The 21,401-nt window shown below is 34.9% G+C and overlaps 1 protein-coding gene across 2 annotated transcripts in view; it reads left to right on the plus strand.

Moving 5' to 3' along the window:
- The window catches only part of TNKS (tankyrase), a 160,174-nt gene that overhangs the window by 65,324 nt on the left and 73,449 nt on the right, over positions 1-21,401 (plus strand). For both annotated transcript variants that reach the window (XM_086379630.1, XM_086379631.1), the window contains exons 4-5: positions 15,364-15,400; positions 16,162-16,237. In XM_086379630.1, coding sequence (XP_086235756.1) covers positions 15,364-15,400; positions 16,162-16,237 — 113 coding nt within the window. The remainder of the gene's footprint in view (positions 1-15,363; positions 15,401-16,161; positions 16,238-21,401) is intronic.

A 21,401-nucleotide genomic window follows, 5' to 3' on the forward strand; every position in this document is an offset into this window, starting at 1 on the left:
ACCCACAAGTGATTTTTCATACAACATGGAAAGTATTATGGAGCACAGAGAAAGGCGCAGGTGGTTCTTTGCAGAAAAAACTAAAGCCAGGTATTCGGCATTTACTGCCCCTGGGTTGTTCTCTGTCCACTTTTGTGACTTAGTATTTTCTGTCTAACATTTCTGTGTATTTTTCCATTTAGAATATGTTATTTTTCTGTACTTCTGATCAGCAGTGTCAAAAGAATATGGCCTAGACTAAAACCAAACAATCTTATTCAGTTTCTCTCCCCAGTTACTTCTGGGGCATCTAAAAGCTTGGCACCAAATAAAGACAATAAGCAAACTAAGGAAATGGAAAAAAAAATACAATTCTCTAGCTTGTCCTCAGCAACAACAGTATCACTCTACCAAGTAGACAGTACTTTCTTCTGAATCTATCAGAGGCATCAAGTGATCAGTATCATCGTGCAGAACTTGAACACAGAAAATTACTGTCTAGAATGAGGGTACAAGTGTGTTTGCCTGTGTATGCACAATGGTTTGGTAGTTGTTTCTTAAAGTTAGAACTTGTATAACCTTGGAACCTTTTCCGGAAGACGGTGATTTTCATAATTATTTGAGTTTCAAATGTGCCTTTTCTTTAATTTTCTAAGCTATTAATACCTTGCTACTAAAGAAGCAAGAAGAAAGGAAAAGGAAATACTAATATTACTAGATATCCCCAATCCACAGATCGTAGATTTCTGTGCTAATTTATTTAGTGTTTAGCTGGTACACTGGGTGGTACATACACCTATGCCTACACACATACACCCCCCTGCCCCCGACATACACACACAGGTGTGTGACTAGCAGCCCTGATCCTGAGCTTAGGTTGACAATGTTCTTATTAAGAAAGCAGCAGTAACTCAGAAGAAAGGCTTGTGTGCCACTTTTTCATAGCTATGGTATGGCCTTGTGGAGAAACATTGTTTTATGTGGCCTTGTCCATGTCCTGTTGGAAACGGTCATTGTCAGCAGAGCTGACTTGCACATCCTCAGTGTTTAACGTAGTACTTATGGTAGATTCAATGGACATGGGTTTGAGCAAGCTCCGGGAGTTGGTGATGGACAGGCAAGCCTGGTGTGCTGCAGTCCATGGTTTGCAGAGTCATACACGACTGAGCAACTGAACTGAATGCTAGATTAATTTTATTTTTAATTTATCTCTAACTTCATGCTTTAAAATACTGGCTACGTGTATGCTAACCTTCAGTCACATGTCATAAGGATTGCTACATTGCAGAGTTGGAACATTCCTGTGGTAGATAAAAATATGCCAAGACTGATACGCATTTCATGAAATCATTGTAATATAAAGTACATCTAAAGTTTAAAATTAACAAAGAGCAAAACATCATATATAGTAACATTCATAGTTTGCATTATGACTTAGCATTATTGACTCATGGATATAGGTGAAGCTGGCTACTAGAAAACAATAGTTTATTAAGAAATATCAAATATCTAAAACAGGCATTTACTATACACACACACATATACCTTTTGGACTGAAATTTTCTCTCTAATGAGGAAATGAGGTTTACTCTCTGTAAGGTTCTATCAATCTCAATAAAGTTCTACCTCTTCACAATATGGAGGAGAAAGGAGAGTTCATCTGCATGGTTTTCTAATTATCTTCCCCTGAATAGCTTTCACTTTTTCTTGGGGATTATTCAATTTTTTTAAAACCTATTTTTTCCACCAGTTGATTACTGTTGTACATCAGTTTTTATAGCCTTCTGCTCATATTGTGATTGCAACTCTCTGTGGACCCAGCAAAATGTTTAGGACAGAAAGATAAAATGCCTCCCCTTTTTTCACTATATAAAAGCCATTGTATTATACAGAAAGTTAGTGGAGTATGGAGAAATCTGTTCTCTCAGATCTCTTAAATGTCAGTTGTTTTGAATAAGAGTTCTTTCACTGATGTTAATTAAAAAGAGGTCCTATCTCCCTGATGATTTACAGGGAGAAATAATAAACAATTGTCAGTAAAGCAATTGCTTTAAAATTTGAAAAGCTTTGTCACCATCATCGTCATCACCATTATCTTGTGTCGAAGATTGGGAAGCATCGTTGGGTGTTGTATTTATATTATCCCTGACCCTCAGAGTAACCCACAAGATAAGTTTTATCTCTCTCATTTTACAGTGAGAAACATGAAGCTGAGAGGAAGGTTAAATGATTTGGTCAAACTCTCATGGCTAGTCAGTAGCCGACCCAGGATTTATTCAAAATATCTGGCACAAAAATTAATGTTCCTTTGATATGACTTACTGGTGATTCCCAAGCCAGACCCAGGTCACGCACCCCCTGGATATATGCACAAACCACCCTGTCTTTGTGATGAAAGTCATAAAGTTAGAGGAAGAAAAAAATTTAAAGACAGCAGTGATATACAATTAGAGCATTTTACCTTCTCCTTCTAAGTCGGTTCAGTCTTTTTTTTTTCAACATGCCCTTAATTCCCTATGCCATTAATTCACTATTTCCCTATGAACTTGCTGCCATAATTAGTCCATTGTTGAATCCCTTAAATAGTTAGGAATAGTCCCCTATTTTTTAAGCCAAATACAATACCTTCTTTTTTGGAGCCAAATTGTATATGGCTAAGCATTTTTCTTTTTGAGAACCTCCTCTGAAATACCGACAAGAGTAGACAGGACCCTTTGTATAACTGTAACCAACACCTCTACCACCTTGTCTTTTTATCGTGTAAGCCAAATAGTTGCCTTCCTTCCTTTTTCTTTTTTAATTCTGCTGATACAGCATGAGTTTCCACGTGGTTTTCTGTAAATTTGTCACGTTGATTCATTGAGTTTCCTGTCAAATCAGCTCCAGAGTAGTGAATCCAGGCTACTCTTAAGCCAGTTTTTAGTCTTTCTTGACTTACGTATTTGAAGAGTTGCATGTGTTTCGTTTTTTTTTTTTTTACTCTAATATCAGGACACTGCATTTATCCTCCTCATTCTTTTGTTCTTTTTGTAATGTTCGCCATCAGTTGCCATTATTCTGTATCCTGAGTTCAGGTTCTTCAAGACCAGATATTGTTCCTCCATGTTATCTAGATAACCAGCTTTTTTTTTTTTTTTTTTCAAATTTCCTTTTCTCTTAAGTTAGTCAGCAGGAAGAAATGATGAATTTACCAAGTCCTTTGGTCTTTTGCCCAGGACTTTCATAGTCACTGGAAATTGTCTATATTTCTTTTGTTAAAGTTATTCATCTCTACAAGATTCAGTAAAAGTGGTTAGTGGAGTACGATACACTTTCTAAACACACTCTCAGTCACTTCTTGGCATGTACATTTGAATGAGGTAACCTTCTAAAAAGCTTGTGCTGTCCCTATGAGTCATCGTTAACCATACTGGTCCCTTTCTCTAAATGCTGTAGCATATTGCAAGGACTCTTCTGTGCTTAATACCTGTGGATTGTCATCAATTATCACGTACATCTTTAAAAGCCTTAGTTGCCTATTAAGACAACCTTGTTTTTGCATTATGCTGCTCATTAATGTTCAGTGCTTCTTATGTATTACTCATCTCTTGAGTTTCTAGCCTTCTCATCAACTTTATTGTTAGATTCTTTTCTCCTCCCAGCTTCATTCCTACCTCTGTTTTTACTACTTTCCTCTTTCACGGCTCCTTCTTCCATTTCCCTTTCCCTATTCTCTCTCCCACCCATCACTCCCCTCTTACCAAAGAAATGTCCAGGAGTCGTGCTCTGAACCAAGAGAGCTTATACCCAGGAGAGCCCTTCTTAGATCACTCAAAGAGAAGGTGCTCCCCCATAGTGAGTGTCTACTCAGTTTTGTAACCTTCCAGCTCAGGGAAGTTTTAGATCCACACTCTGCCGGGCTGTAGCTACTGGCCACGGATGGCTATTGGACACGTAAATGGGTCTAGTGCCACATGTTGAAATGATAATATTCTAGATATACTGGATAAAATAAAATATTAAAATTAGTATCCTCTGGTTACCTTTTTTTCAATGTGGCTACTGGAAAACTTTAAATTACATATGTGCTTTGAATTATATTCCTACTAGACAGCAATTTTTAGACACTCTAAATTAAAAGGAAATACATAAAGAGATTCATTAGCACAAAGAAAAAAAGGAAAATGAATTATACATGAACAAATAATAAAATGTATGCATTCTGGAGCCATTTTGGATCGGCACATGTCAGTATGCCTGGAGGGCTTTGATACATTATTGCACAGACTGGTGGAGGTTGAACATAATCAGCCCTGATTTGTCAAGAAAGGTTAAATTATGTTTGGAATAATCCATTTTTGAATGCATAGAAGTGTTTAATATGTTTCAGAAAGAAATTCCCTCAAGAGCAGAGGAATTAAAATGCTAAATTAGCAGTTATGTTGAAAACTTGGCTATCTAGAGCGTTTTAGTCCTTGAGTTTTCCAAGAGAATTAATTTTTATGGCTGCAGCTTTTTAATAAGGCTAAGTGATAATTTTTATGTGAGGGTAGTTGATAAATTTACGGGAGCAGAATAAGCCCCTAAAAGAGTAAAAGTACCAAAATATCAAAACCACTTTTTCTTCAGCAATGTTTCTTAATATTTGATAGGAAGTGTTATATTTATATTAAAATAATTTCAAAAAGAATTTATTTTTGTTGTTTAAAATTAGTACACGAATTTGATCTTTTCATTGAAGAAGCTTTGGTATTTAATACCTGCAATCTCTGTCTTTGTTCATTTACATTTAGAAATGATAGTAAATGTTTCTCAAAGGCAAATTCTACAGTAAAGTTGTGGATAATACAAAACCAAAACCTAATCATGGAAAAACAAATTAATGTTTTGAGCATCATGGAAGGGTTGTATGCATGAAGTAATATTATATCACAGGTTAATCTAAGCAGCTTTCTAAACAAGGAAGCTCTGAATAACCATCTGCTGAAAAGATAGTAAAATTACATAAATCTAGTTTCTGCTAAGAAATTCATAATAGCACACACAGAAGACATGGAATGTTGACACAGATTTCATTATTATCGATGTCAGTTCAGTTCAGTCGCTCAGTCATGTCCGACTCTTTGCAACCCCATGAACCACAGCACGCCAGGCCTCCCTGTCCATCTCCACCTCCCGTAGTCCACACAGACCCATGTCCATCGAGTCAGTGATGCCATCCAACCATCTCATCCTCTGTCGTCCCCTTCTCCTCCTGCCCTCAATCCCTCCCAGCATCAGGGTCTTTTCAAATGAGTCACCTCTTCCCATCAGGTGGCCAAAATATTGGAGTTTCAGCTTCAACATCAGTCCTTCCAATAAATTGTCTTATATATGTTTCTGATAGAAATGTCGCTGCCCTGTTTTGCTAAGTGTTTACAATAAAAAAGAACTGACAGTAGACAATAAAACTGATACTAAGGGGTCGAGTTAATATATTCCAGATGAGAAAATCAAAATGTACAGTTGCCATGTGGTTTCTTGCCCTGTTACATAGTAGAATGTATCCCAGTAAGATAGTAATTGTAAGATTATCTGAAATTGAACATCTACTTCTATTTCTTGGGTTTGCTACTTCAAATAAAGATGTTTTTTCTGATTTACATTTTGGAAAACTTGAAGCAATTTCCCAAAATAAAATGCTGTGAAATAATTTTCCCCAAAAATTGCAAATATATTCTCATTTCCTCAACTTTAAAATCTTTCCTCCATATTTTTCTGAAATAATAAGCATCCTTATATATCTCCTCAGTTGAACAAAATAAGAAAAAGTAGATAAAAGTATTCAAACAAAATCAAAATCAGTAGTTACAATGATAGTACACTGCCCCATTACACTAACCTTAGAATAAGGAAATGAAAATGATTAAGTAAATTAAGTGAATGTGCAACTGTGTTAAATTTTTTTTAAGCTAATATTATGCTCAGGAAAGGAGCAAACTGGCCTTCCAGATATTATACCTCAATAGCTCTCGTATAGTTGTCCTTTTTTTTTCTAAAACTATTTCTCATGGAGAACATTTTCTTTAATATACCTGAAACACCTCCTAACTGAACTATGAACTCTCAGCGTCTGTCTCGGAATAGACTGTGCAAGAATCAAAGACAAATTAAGTTTTGACAATTAAATTAATAATTAAATATGCTATTAATGGCTATATTATTTAAATAGATTGTTCTGATTTTATGGACATTTCTGAGCCTGTGATTATATAGCCGTTAAGTAGAAGCTGAATTAACATGCTGCTGCTACTATGATCATGTTCAGAAAGATTATTGGATGAAGTATTAGTCTAAGATTGAGAAGTAAATATTTTAAAATTTGCTGCTGATTTATAGCTATGTTAGATCATATCCCTTAGTCACACATAAGACCAGCACATGAAATATAAACTCTGCTGCACTGTGATCCATTCAGTACCTTGTCTGTGCTTGACTCTTTCCATTCTCACTGTCACCGTTTATGTACATTTCCTCTCACCATCCTTCTACAATAGTCCTGTAACTAATCTCCAGTGTCTCCAGGTCCTGATTCATCGAGCTACCAGGTTAAGTTAAGTTTTAATTAGTTTACTCCCCTGCTTAAAAAAAAAAAAAGAGTGACTCCCTGTTCCTATTCCTTATAAAATCATGTTCAACTCTACAAGCTAACATTCAGGATCTTTTATAATATAGAATAAATTTACTTTTAAATTATTATTCAATGCTCCCCATTCCACTTCATCTTCCCAACATACACTCTAAATTTGACATTAGTCACTTTCTCCAAATATGTATTCCATTTTCCTGCACTTCTTTCCTCATACTGATAATTATCTAAATTCCAGTCCATCTCCACATGTTAAAATCTTGCCCAAAACTGTGTGGCCAAGGTTCTGTGTGTCTTCATGAAATCAGCCCATATTATTCCAATTAAAAATACTGTCAAAGGACATAGATTCTAGTCTGAGCTTTGCCACTACATAGTTTTAGAATATTAGGCAAATTATTTGTTTATTCTGGGTCTTAACTGAGTCATATATAAAATAAGGATATCAAACTAATTTATCTTGCCAAGCCTGCCTTAAGATTATATTTAGAATCAACAAGTCTAAGTCAAAGATCCTTTTTTTTAACAGTAGTTCTTAACCTGTAATAACTTCACAGACTTAGGCGAAATTCTGTGAAAACTCTAAAACTGGAGGCAAAAGTTTATCTTACAGTATGCAAAGGATTTTCTCCCTAGGGAGAGGGTCTAAAGCTACTTTCATTAGCTTCTTAAAATGGTTCATGATGCCCAAAAGGTTAGGATCTATCATTTCCCTGATCTAAATCTTTTATTAACAGACACACTCAAGGGCTCCGTCCCTCTCTCACTGTCAATGGTAAATACCTAAAAGTTTTAAGAACATAGTGCTTAGGTCGGTTATCTTCTATTAGAGGTCCTCAGCCCCTTTGCCTTAACATACCTGACAGCTGTGCGCACATGTGGTGCGCCTCCGTCAGCAGCAGTAGTGCACTGCAGCGTGCTGAATAAGTTCTTCATCATTTACCCTGTGGACCTGACACCACGTCCTACAGGCTTGGCACCATCCCTCGCACACTAGCTCCAATTCCATCACTGACGTCCTACTAATTCCAAGGTTCAAGACGTGATTCAGTAGTAGTAGCTGTAGTATACTTGGCATGTTATAGATAGTAAATATTTGTTAAATGAATAAATGCATTTGTTCAAAGGAGAGCTAATAAATGAATGGTATTTTTAAAAAGAGAGTTTGCATAAGAAAGATTATGCCCAGGATAAAATACCATTACTCAGGTTGCACTAAGGTTAATTAACTCTAACTGTGAATAAGAGATTTAGTGATACTTGAGGGAAATATAAGAAAGAAAAGTAAGTTAAGCATGTGCAGCTTAAAGAAGTAAATTGTAATTGCTGCTTCCTGAAAAGACCAAAATTGCAAAGTTATTGTGTCTTTCAGAGACTTTGTTAACAGGACAAAATATACAAAGAATAAAATACAGTCATACACAATAATTACAATGAAGGCAGGATAGTTCTTATATCATTCATGCAGTAATCACTTGTACTTCTGTGTTAACTTTAGTTTCCTTAATTTTTTATATCTAATGTAAGAGGGCAGCGGTCTGACAATCCCAAATAGGTATCTCTCCAAACTCCAGGCCCTCAGTAGGCTGATGCATTGAGAGGCCAACCATCATGATAAGAGCAAGGACTGCAGAAAGGTAATTTTCTTTCCACAGATAACAATTTGATACCTATAAATCAAAATATGCTTTGTGCATGTCTTCTTATAGCTCTCAGTTCACAGGTACTGCATACAAAACAGTCCTTGAGTGAAGAGGTCAATTTTATTAATATATATTCTTCCTATTTAAAAAAATACAAAAGTTAGAACAAGTGAGCTATAAAGAACTAAAAGCTGTGCACTTAGCTCAGTTTAGGTGAATTCTCCTCAGAAAAAGGCAAGAATGTGATTTCTAGCTGTGAGGTGGGATTTCTAGCAGTACTGTCATATTTCTCATTAGTCAACTTCTTCTCTTTTGTTCTTTTTCCTTTCTATAGATGGCATGTTTATATTCCAGAATTAAGAATTTTTCAGATTTTAAAAAAGATGTGACTTGGCAGTTTCTTATAAAGTTTAACATTTACTGTACATTTTAGCAGCCCCACACTTTTAAGTATTTACTCAGGGGAAATGATGACATAGGTCCATACAAAATCCTGCCTGAATTTTTAGTAGCTTTATTCATGATCACCAAAAGCTGGCAACAACCCTTATATCTATCAGCCAGTGAATGGATAAGCAAATTCAGGTGCATTCATATAATGTAATGCTACATAATCAAAATGGTCAAATATTGATACGTCCTTTTCCAGGGGACCGTCCTGACCCAGGGATCCGACCCACATCTCTCTGTCTCCTACATTGGCAGGAGAGTTCTTTACCACCTGAGCCACCGGGGAAGCCCTGTTTTTGGCCAGTGTGTGTTTGTAGTTATGTCCCAAATTTTAATACTTAGATTTTTTTTTTTTTAAGTGACTAGACCATCACCACCAAATATATTTATTATTGCAGAGTAAATATAAATTTATTGGCATTAACAAAAGGGTTTAGTATAGTGGCTAGCTATAAGAGGTACCCAGAAGGCATTGACAAGTTAGAAAAGTCAATCCAGCAAAGTACATTAAAGATATCTCATGACCTGCTGCTGCTGCTAAGTTGCTTCAGTCGTGTCCGACTCTGTGCGACCCCAGAGACGGCAGCCCACCAGGCTCCCCCGTCCCTGGGATTCTCCAGGCAAGAACACTGGAGTGGGTTGCCATTTCCTTCTCCAATGCATGAAAGTGAAAAGTGAAAGTGAAGTCGCTCAGTCATATCCGACTCTTAGCGACCCCATGGACTGCAGACTACCAGGCTGCTCAGTCCATGGGATTTTCTAGGCAAGAGTACTGGAGTGGGTTGCCATTGCCTTCTCCAATACTTAGATTTTTAACTAACAGAAAAAATTAGTGAAAAATCTTGAGTTACATTCCAAATACAGTTGACAGTAGCCTGCCAGCTTGCTCTGTCCATGGGATTTTCCAGGCAAGAATACTGGAATGGGTTCCCATTTCCTTCTGCAGGGGATCTCCCCAATCCAGGGATCAAACCTGGGTCTCCCGCACTGCCGGCAGATTCTTTACTGTCTGAGCTACCAAGGAAGCAGATACAATTGACAGAATGTCAGAAACAGGTATAAATTATTTGAAACCCTGCTTGTTGTTTATTGGCTAAGTCGTGCTCTACACTTTTGCGATCCTGTAGACTGTAGCCCACAAAGCTCCTCTGTCCATGGGATTCTCCAGTCAAAAATGCTGGAGTGGGTTGCCATTTCCTTCTTCATTGAAAAACCCTGCTAAATGTCCATAAATGGGATATGTATCTAAGTTACTGGGGCTAAGTGAAGACACATTACTGCATACAAAGAAACTTGTTGTTAACAATCATCTATTGACTGCATTATTTTCTTTTTTTGTAGAACCTTTGTTACGGATGTAATATTGTGGTAATGTTTAAGGACATTTTTTTGTTAACATATATAATTGTTGTCATAAATATTATGATATAAGATAGTATAGTTGTATTTGGGAGGGGGGAGCTTTTATCTTTGAAAATTGATTTCAGCTGCCCTGCAGGGATTGGGACATCTCCATTTTCCTAAAAAACTGGAAAATTTTGTTCCAGCTGTACTGTTTGGACAGCACAGCTTCAAGTTTATGTTGCACAAGTTGACTGTTAGCTAATTAGAAAGGTCAGAGTTGTAGAAGACAAAAGATAGAAAGGATCTCCACCAGGAAAATACTCTGTTGACACCTAAAATTTTAAAGCCCCCAATTTTCCCATGTTTAGCACAGATATGGAGTGTTTAATTTGATCACGATTTTAGACTTAGCCAATGTATGGACTTTGAAACCAGAATCAGAATGAGCAGGAAGATTGATAGGGTTCAGAAATAGGAAGTAGGCATTGAGAACTTTTAATACTTTGGTACTTTTTTCTCCAAAAAATTGTCCTGAAAATGTTCATGAAAGATTTCAGACAGAGAAATAATAAATTCAATTAACAAGTAATTGAAATAAATAATTCAAAAAATAATTTCAGAGAGAAAAGTCAAGTCATTCCTAGGATCGTGTTTCTGTATGGTAGATATCAAACACCTAGCTTAACACCTTGAGATTAGATTATTTCCTGGTGCTTCAGTGAAATTCCTTCCACAGCTACATAACTGTTTTTACATTTTCAAATCTATTAGTGAAAACACAATGGATTATGTCACCTAAAGTGATATTTTATTTCCCCATATTGGCTGTCAGTTTAGTTACAAGAATCAGTTCATCTCTTGTATTTGTCGGCACTTTAATGAGAAAATACCTATATGAGAATGATCAATTCATGGTTTTGGCACTCAGCAACCTGAGTCCCTAAACTTGTTAATTGAGATTCTTGAAGTCTTTACATACCTCTTCTCTTGAGAAACCTAAAGCATGAGAAATTAATGCATGCTATGGGAAATGCAAAATGCATTGATCATTTTAATAGACCTGGAATACATTTCCTCCATTCCTATTCCTTTGGTCCAAAATATTAAACTAGAATGTAAAATTGACATACCTATTTTTGGGTGGGGGGGCCCATGTTTACAAGCTCATGTGAAAGTTCACTGCTTTAAAGTAGTTTTGATGGAAATATTTGGCTTGTGTTATATAAATATGTTTGGCCTATTTAAAGCTAGCTGTTGTCATTGTTCTTAAAACTATTTTATTGCTATTACTGTTTTGTTACTCTTTTCTTTTGTTTCCGTCACTTCTTCCAAAACTCAGATTTGGTTAGTTTCTGCTCACATTATAGCATTTTTCAGGGCTTGACAGATAGTGAATAATACTCAGTGAAACCTTAGACAGTTCATTTAATTGCCTTGGCATCAGTTTCATTAACTGTAAATGAATATGTTGATGATCACTTAGGACAGCAATTCTGAAATTGGGGATGAGGTGACAAGAGAAAGGTGACTTTCAAATTACATCCCCTCTCATTGCATATAACAAAAGATGTTACTGATAGGCATGCATTATGTGTGGTTTCAAAGTAGAGAAAAGAAAGGTCACAATTCTTTTTTAGTCCTTTATTGCTTCTAGAATTTATGACTCTGTGTTCATAATCTTTCCATATTGTTCCACCTCAACAAAAGCAAATGACTCATTTTTAGAAAACTTAGTCTGCTTTGAATCCTGTCAGTTGCCGAAGAAAGGGACAAAAACACTTTAAGATGTTGAAATTAAGATAAGTCATTAATTATGACTTCTGTTTATTGATTCAGTTTTTCTTCATTTTTATTCACAAAGTAATTTTGCCTTCACAGTAAGTGAAAGAGAAGTTGTTTCTAACTACCTCAGAGAAATACAAAGGGGGGTTTTACTTTTATCCTTTATTTTTTAACTTTCATTTTTAACCTTTCTGACAGCATACTCTTTTTAACACAGTAACTCATATCCCTGCCCCCACTGTGTATGTCTGTGTCTGTGCGTGTGTGTATTTATATTTCTATGCATCCTGTCAATACTTACACTAATAAACCATTTTTACTAATAAAAACAGTTCAGACTTTGGAAAGTAAACTTTGTGGCTTGCTTTTTTTTTTTTTATCCCACTTATTTTACTCTAATAAAAAAAAATTTTTTTTTAAGCCATCTATTTTATCCTTTCCTGAATGCTATTATCTTGACTATAATGGCCTGGTTTCCTTTCTGGCTGATCTATTGCTAGCCTTTATCTGGATGTGATTAAAGAATATAAATGCTCCATAAAGCACCAGAATCTCAGCCAGAATATTTTCAGATTTGCAGCTAAAATGAAATAGAACAAGGGGTTTAGCTGTTAAGGAGCTCAGATTTGTTGTCAGAGTATGTGAGGGACTCTAAATTCATTATGCTAGTTGTTCCTGCAGTGTAGCATTTGAAAAATAGCTTCCACTGTTTATGGATTGTGGTCCTCGGGCACCAGATAGTGGATGTTGGAATGTATTGCAGAAAAGCTGATTAAAGTGCTAGGATCTCTAACTGTGAGTAGAAAGTCATTTGTAATAACTGAGTCTGACACCTTTGGGTGTACTTATATGTTTCCTTTTGAAAGCTTTGGTTTATTATCAGTTTAACCATGAGGGAATAACTTTTTTCCCCCCGCCAATAAAAGTGCCTTTTGGAGAAAAAATCAATAGGCTATACTAGATGAGAAGTTTATGTAAGAGGATTGATTTGAACTTTGAAGATCCCAAATTCTATGTGATTTTATTTCTTAGGTTATTGGAGTCATGCTTCACTGTGACTTTAATTTTAATAGTAGCTGCTTTCAGTTCTCAATTTCAGATTACTGTATCTCAGGAAATGTATAACTTACTCCAAAATATAAACTATGCCAGAATTTATTGTTTTCACCTCCCATTACCCCCACTTTGGGCCACTTTACTCTCCAACAAAAAGTTCACTGGCGTGGAATATGGGAAGACTTTACTTTTACAAATCTTTACATGTACTTTGCATTCTCCTTGTTGAACTATTTCAGTATTTTCTCATTGTTTTCAAAATAAAGTTCAAACTTCTTAGAGTGCCATTCTTGTGATCTTTGTGTTTCTTCTCTGCCTAGTTTTTACTCAGTCCCCTGTAAAATGTCCTTTTTTTGAGGTTTAAAGTGGCCATTTCCTCTCTTGTTTCTTTTCCTTTGGTTGCTTCCTTCTCCCCCACCTTTCATCGGAGTATCACCTGTTCTTACTTTAAAAACCCTGCACAAGTTTTCCCTCTTCCGGGAAACATTCCTTGGACTACAATTAGCCTGCTTCTTATTTATCCCATTAGACTAGCCTTTAAACTCTTTATAGCACTCTGTAACACTCATTTCCTACTCTCATCATTGGTTTACTTGTTTGTCTTGTTTAATAGACTCTTATTTCTTGAGTTCAGAAATGATAATGTCTTTTCAGTTTTGAATCTGGCCTATAGGCCTTTCAAATAAATGTTTTTTGACTAAATGAGTGACTTTTATAGATAATTCCATAATTTCACTTACTTTGCTCTTGATTCTTAAGGCATTTTGAGGGTATGGGTCGAACCATTTTCTCAGAAGGATCTTAAATTGACTCACTCACTTCCATATTGCCACCTAAAATATTTAATAAGGGTAGAATTTTGTCTTTGGAAAGATAAGAACCTTATTTGCTAGGGGATTATAATATAAATTTCAAACTGTTGATCAGCTGAAGAATCTGGGATATAATATATGGAAATTGGAAATGCAAACTCTTATCGTGAAGCAAGCATTCTAGCTTATTCACATATATTGTTGAACCCATGACTTCATTGGTATATAAAATTCCTTTAGGAGAGAATAGACATTTAACAACTTTTTCCTGGTTTGAAAATTACTGCTTACAGTTCCTAGATTTTAATAAAATCTTAACCCAAGAATCAAGAGAAATGTTTAAACTAAAAAAATATTTGCTAATGAAGGGTTATAGAATTTAAACATATGCTTAATGGTCCTGAGATGGCCTTAAAATATTTCTATCAGTCTTCCACATTCTGTAGCAGAGCAAACAAAATGCAAAAAAATTCATGTTTATAAGTGATAAGATTTTTAAAAGTAATTTAAGCTTATTTCTTAATAGAGTTATAACATCTTAATCTAAAATTTTATTTCTTATACATATATATATGTATACACACTTAACATTTGCCTTCATATAACTATTTGCTTAGACATTTTATGTAATTATTTCTTTAATGATATAGAAAACTGAGTCAGCATATTATAGCTGAATCATGGTCCTAGCTGTTCTTTTTATTCATTCAGTGAACAAACTCTATATTATTAAAATTCCTTGTCCTTCAATTGTGCTGGCAAAGACTTGCTTTTTAGTTCTTGAATGCCCTAAGAAATTTGTGTTGAAAATTCTAAAGTATATACCTATTTTCAGTCTTTGGTGTGTTAAGCAATAGAATGGAAAAATATTATCCATATCTTAATAGATGAATGTCTGCTCATTCTCAGAGACCCTAGGCTTTTTTTAAAAAAATATTTTTAATATTTATTGTTTTTAAAATTTGATATTGAATTTGCATAAAGTGTAGATTGCAGCATGCTAGAATATTATTGTCATTTAAGAACATATTCATGGGTTTTTAGAGCACTGCCTCCAAGGGGTTCACAGCATTTGGTACGTAGTTCACGTATTTCTAGTCTACAGACTCACCCTATTGAGGCAAAGGCTTCATGATCCTGATTTTTTTTTTTCTACTGCTATAAAGCTCAGCAATGGTAATTAATGGTTGTGTGGGGGTTTTTTTTTTTTTTTTTTTTTTTTGGGAAAAAACTTTCCGTGTCATTAAAATAAAATTGAGGATTTTTGAAGACTAGTAATTTGTACCTTTAAACAGCCACATTATTTTGCTTTTGTCTCAGAATGTATTATGCCTCACAAGTATACTGTGACAGTCTGAATAGAAAAGGGGGGAGGGGACATTGTCTTCAACTGGCATGCTGTTATCAGAGGGAATGTGTTTCTGGACACGGGATTTAGCATTCATTGGTCGTCTGAAGAAAGCTATTTCATCTGAGGATTGGACAAGAAGCTGCGTCAATTTGCTGCCCGTCTCCAAGGCACTGGTGATGCTGCCTTCACAAGCTGGCTAACGTCACGGCTCCATCACCCAGCGGGGTGTGGACTCTCTTTTTCTGTTCTTCTCTATTTAATTCTCTATTTGCTGCCTACTGCATTTCTTAATCTGTCTTCTGCCAAATGCTAACAGCATGATATTTTGCAATCATCTAGGTGAATACAAGAAAGACGAACTCCTAGAAGCTGCTAGGTAAGTGATTCCATTCGTTTTAAGTGAGTATCAGGCATTTAAGGGAGAAAAGGGGGAGGGCAGGTAGAGGTCTATAAAAATTAAAGCATGTTATTGTCTTGCTTGGATTTTATGCGATAATGTGGATAAGACCTTATACTAAATCTTTGTATACTTTATTTTGCATGGTTAGTGTATTAAATGAGACTGTCTTTCAATATGGTGATGATTATAAGGTTAATTTATTTGGAACATTTCTTAAGGTACCTGCAAACCGAGTTGCCCAGCTCTTCGGTTCATATTCTTGAAGTATTTAAATAACTATATCTGTATTTCTCTCTAGAAATTTTTCTAGCCAAGCTTGAATGAGGGGCATAAAGTAAATGTTAAAATTCTCATCCATTTTCTTTTGTTCTTGTTCATTTATAATTTAATTGATTAGCTTTTTACAACATTTTGTATGTTTAACTCCAGTGTTTTAGATCACTTATCAGACTAAAGTTTGTTTGTAATTAAGAACATGACTTTATGCAGATAAATAAAGCAAATAATAATGTAGAAAGCTCCCTTATCTAAGATATACCACTATATGATGATTAACAGAAATTAATTAGGAATATATTGATTGAATTGAATTAAGTGTAGCAAAAGACATTCATTCAGAACCATATAAAAGAAATCAAAGAAGTCATATGATTTTCCATTCTGTTGTGAAAAATATCCATAAATATTCATAAGAAGCACTATAATTTTATAGGAATTGACTTCCTACCTTTTTGTAGGAGTGGTAATGAAGAAAAACTAATGGCTTTACTGACTCCTCTAAATGTGAATTGCCATGCAAGTGATGGGCGAAAGGTAAGTCATTTCAGATGTAGTATTCCCCTTCAGTGATTCTTTTTTGCTTTGCCGTTAAAATTTTTGAAGTTGGCATATATATGTGTGTGTGTATACATATATATACACATACATATATATATGGCTGCATTTCACTGGCATCTTTTTGCTGTAAATGAAATGCTGTCGTATCTGTTATTGGCAGTTGTGACATATTCATAGAGCTGGTGAAGCAAGGATTTTAAGCCCTTTCTCTTAAATGTCAGACACTGAAAGTTATTTGTTAAATGGAACTGCAGCTTTTTCGGTGATTATGATTATAACAACATATATTATTTTCTGTGTGTGATTATGAAAATTAAAAATTTTTGTTTATGTCCTAATTACCCATCTTTGTTAGGATATATGTATTTTTTGTTTCTTTCTGGCAGAGGAAAATTTGTTTGCTAGATAACCAATACTTTTTCAAGCTGAGAAAATGCAAATGATTTTTCAGGTCTGTTGTAACAGCCCTGCCTTTTTTTCCCCCCATTGGCTAAGTTTTCGTCATTATATATTGAAAGAAAGTAGATTAGAGCAGTGAAAAATATCTATATTAATACACACTTATCATAAGGTAATATATGAAATGTGCAGTTGGTATCTTCATTCTCTGCTTAGTATTCTTGCTGAATTTAGACTGAAAATGTAACCCTTTATGTCCTTTGGTATTTAACTGCAAAGTTTTTCAGTGGTTTACCTAAAAATACTTTGTAGTATAAAGTCTTTTTTAAAATGATGATTAATTTTTTAATGTTAAACAATAGCTTTTATATTTTTAAAACCTAAAACAATTTTAAAGTAATCTGTAGACACTGAAGAAAATTATCTTGTACCTAATATTTAAATAATTAACTGCTTTGGAATTATTTATATAAAAAATATGCTATGGATGGTATCAGAAAGATGGTACCCCCTTAGAAATAATGAGCTGTTTTGCATTTAAAAAAAACATTTTTCTCTGAGTGGTAATTTTGTAGATTAAAATTCTTCCGCTTTCCTTGGCACCTCCACACTGTTATCCCTATTCTAATGAAATTCATATAATAGTGGCATGAATTAAATCCTTCTGAATATATGTTGTTATTGAAGATGGCTTGAATATTATTTCACGTGGCCTAACATTTATCCATCTAACGTGTCTCCATTTATCTCTGAATAAATAAAGAGAGACTTCTGCTTTCTTGGAAAGTTAAACTATTTATAAATTAAACTATAAATTAGCAAAGATTTATTCAGTACTATGAGTGACTTTGGGGAGATGTTTTCAAATGATAACTGCTCATTTTCCCTTCAGTTTTGAAGTTATGTTGGAAATTTTAACTTTATTGAGTTACTTTGAGTTCCAGATTTTGTTTGTATCCTCCTAGTAGATAGGTGACTTTTATCACTACGCACAAAAAGGCCATCTTGTCTGTAAGTGCAGCTATATCTTTAGACAGAATTCTCTGAGAACCCAGTCTGCTTCAGTTTCTCACAGCCATTTTAATATTACAAAATTTATGTGAGATTACTGTAACAGGAGTCAGTTTCTATCCCAGCCTTATTTCTCCCTTCCTCACCCTTATACCTTGACAACCCCATTTCTGGCTCAGTAAATCATGATAATTAAGGAGCATGAACTCTGATAACTAACAGATTACCTCTTCTCTCTGCCTCAACCCTACACAAATAGGTAGAACTTCTTTATTTTTCCTTCTCCCCGAAGGAGGATACCCTTTCCTTATTCCTGTAGCTGAAACTAATATATTCCTCATTTAAATTCCTATGGTTCTTTTTCTGTATTACTCTGTGGCATTTACCACAGAGTTCTTGAATTGTAGTTATTCATACATATCTTTTTCTTCTACTCGTCTGTTAGCTCTCTTTTGTACCGGACCATGCCTGGCACTTTGCATGTAAGAAGCTTAGGCTATGAATATGTTCCCTGAAGAACATAATTTTATCCTTCGAGTGAAAAAAAAAACATCTGTACTCTTTGCCATGTAGGAATTTAACTCAGAAGTATATGAATGGGAAATTGTGTATTTTCTGTTATTATATATTATTACTAGTATTATTTTATTAATTTATTTTTGAGTAATTGTAACACAGAGGAGAATTATATATCGTAATAGGTAGAACATTTTAAATGTCTCAGGTATTATTATTATACTGAAGGTCTCGTAACATTATAAATAATGCAATAATTTTCCAAAATGTGCTTCTATACTTTTTTAGATTATCAATTTTCTCAAATTAGCTAGAAAAAGAAAATTAGACCTAAGCATTTATTGGGTTTTGGTGCTATGCATAAAACATAAAAAATCGTTCAATATTGTTCATCAATATGCAAAATGCAAATAAAATTTCATGATTAAAATTGAATAACGTGCATATTTAGATATTACCCTTATTTATGGCACAGAGCAGTTCTTATTAGATGTACCACTTTCACTGAAGCCAGAGAATGGTAGATAATCTAGGTGCTGAGGGAGGCTGGGAAAAGATCCTTTAGTTATGAAAATCTCTTTGTTTTTTTGCTGTTGATGTCAAGAGAATGTGTAAGCAAATCTAGCTGCTAAATTACAAGTCTAACTGATATATTCAGTGTTTTTCCAGGCCATTTAATTCATTTGTTTATCTAGAATTAAGGAAGTCCGATGGTACATTAACAAGAAGACACAGATGCTTTACATGTATAGTAAGGCATATGAAGTTTCATTTCTTGACTCCGCATTTTAGAGCACAATGCAGAATCGAATTCATTTTTAACAGGTTTTTAAATGACTGTCTTAATGCTTACCTGAATCTTTGGTTGGCTCTGGTTTTACTGTGATTCTTGGTTTGTAAATTTTAAAAGCCCATGGAAATGTCAGGTGGAGAAATTGCCAAGTTATATGTGGGGGTTTTAGACTTTAGTATTCCTTTTTCAAGTAGTATGTGGGCTTATACAATGACAGTGTAAATTTTAAAGTCTCCTAATTCTATACTGTGACTTGATGATTATCTAATTAGGTAATAATCTGAGTGGTTAAAATTTTTATTTCCGACAAACATTTGGTTTTCTAACCTGTAGAGTCTGAAAATAGTGAATAAGGTTTTAAGCAGTTTGTATTGTTATATTTTGTTTTATTTTACATGTGAATCAAAGCAGAGCTTGGCTCCTCTAAAAATTTCCAGTTGTTTTCCCTAAAAAGCAAAGGCAAAAAAGTTTTTAGTAATGTTTTGTTTTAAAATGCTACTTTCATTTAATTATACGTGTATTCTAATGCTGGCCATTTTAGAAACATAGGGCATTGATATAGTTAGACATAGCATTCCAATTTCCTATTTTGAATTGTAGTGACCAGGTCCTTAAAACAGATTGCTTCTCTTCTATAATTCTTGTATTTTTGAACTTATATTTCTTGTCCTTTAATCTCCCTTTACAGCATTTTCTGTCAAGATCAGATGTTTTATTAGCAATTATCCAAATATTCTAGTCTTGTTTGATATGTAAATTTAAGATGATGGTCATCTCGTTTTTCAATATTAATTTTTATAAGGATTTTACAATGCATGAAAATAAATATTTGAATACATCTCAAATTATTCCAACACTCAACCCTTTTCAGAATTCTTTTAGGTCTCTTTGTGTCCCTTCCCTGATTGCCTTTATCCCCTTCCAAAATAAATGTCCTAAATTTATCCCCTCCTTATAACAAGGAATAGATTGGAGTTTGACGTTACTTTATGTATTCCGAAATATGTGTCTTTGCATGCATTTTCTGTGCCTACCATTTCTGTAACTTTACATCACTAAATATTGAAAGTAAGTAAAGTTTGGTTGGAATTTTTATTTTCATTATTTTCAGTGTAATTTCTGGTGGTTCCTCTCTGCTCCTTTTGTTCATTCAGTCAACACTCAGTACATACCGTGGATAGGTCACTATGCTAATGTCATGGGAGCTAACTGTATATTTAATAGTATTGGTTCAGTCGGAGTTCAAAATTGATAGAATGATTAAGATACTATCGTAGACATTGAAGCCAATGCCTAAAAATGTGATTCCTATGGCTGTGATACAGTTATACAATGTAGATTTGAGGTGAGGTTTTCTTTCCTAGCTCTTTTATTTTGAAGGCATTAGTATTTAGACACGTATGCTCTTCTGTAAGAAACCACAAATTTAGATGAAAGACAACTGGAGAAGCATGTTTTAAATTCAGAAAGATTACTGAAAGAGTTTCTTTAAATGTCACATTTCTACTGTGTAAATGTTTGCTTCCATAAAATAGTTAATAATGAATAAGACTCTGGAAATGGAGAAAGTAAGGTGTTTAAAAACTATTTTTTAATGGAGATCAATCAGAAATAAAGTAGAGTTTAGTACCATCCCTCGAAGATACCATAAAAAACTATGTGATAGAGTTGAAAGAGCAAATAGGCTTTGAGGCCAAACAGATGGATTCTGTTCTCTGCTTGTCTGCTTTCTAAGCGTGTGGCTATGGCACTGCAGCTTTCAGTGTATTCTTTACCAAATGGGGATAATGATTCCCGTTCCACAAGACCTTTGAGAGGATTAAATGAAATTATGTGATTAATATAACCCACAATAGAACCTCAGTAAATTAGATCCCCACTCCTTTGATACATTTTTTTAAAGCTTTTGAACATATTTAGAATGGACATATACATAGTTTTGGGGCTTCCCAGGTGACACAATGATAAAGAATCCACCTGCCATTGCAGGGGATGCAGGTTCAATGCCTGGGTTGAGAAGATCCTCTGGAGAAAGGAAATGGCAACCCACTCCAGTATTCTTGCCTGGGAAATCCCATGGACAGAGGAGCCTGGGGGGCTATAGTCCATGAGGTCACAAAGAATCGGAGATGATTGAGTGACTGAGCATGCACATACATACTTCTGAGTACTTTAACAGTCCCTAGTTCTCCAGTACTCTTTCCTGGAAAATCCCATGGGCAGAGGAGCCTGGTAGGCTGCAGACCATGGAGTGGCTAAGAGTCGGACACGACTGAGCGACTTCACTTTCACTTTTCACTTTCATGCATTGGAGAAGGAAATGGCAACCCACTCCAGTGTCCTTGCCTGGAGAATCCCAGGGACAGGGGAGCCTGTTGGGCTGCCATCTATGGGGTCGCACAGAGTCAGACACGACTGAAG

This window comes from Bos grunniens, chromosome 27, assembly GCF_055505025.1.
Source record: "Bos grunniens cultivar Pamir isolate PY7600 chromosome 27, Bosgru_T2T1.0, whole genome shotgun sequence".
NCBI classification, from domain to species: Eukaryota; Metazoa; Chordata; class Mammalia; order Artiodactyla; family Bovidae; genus Bos; species Bos grunniens.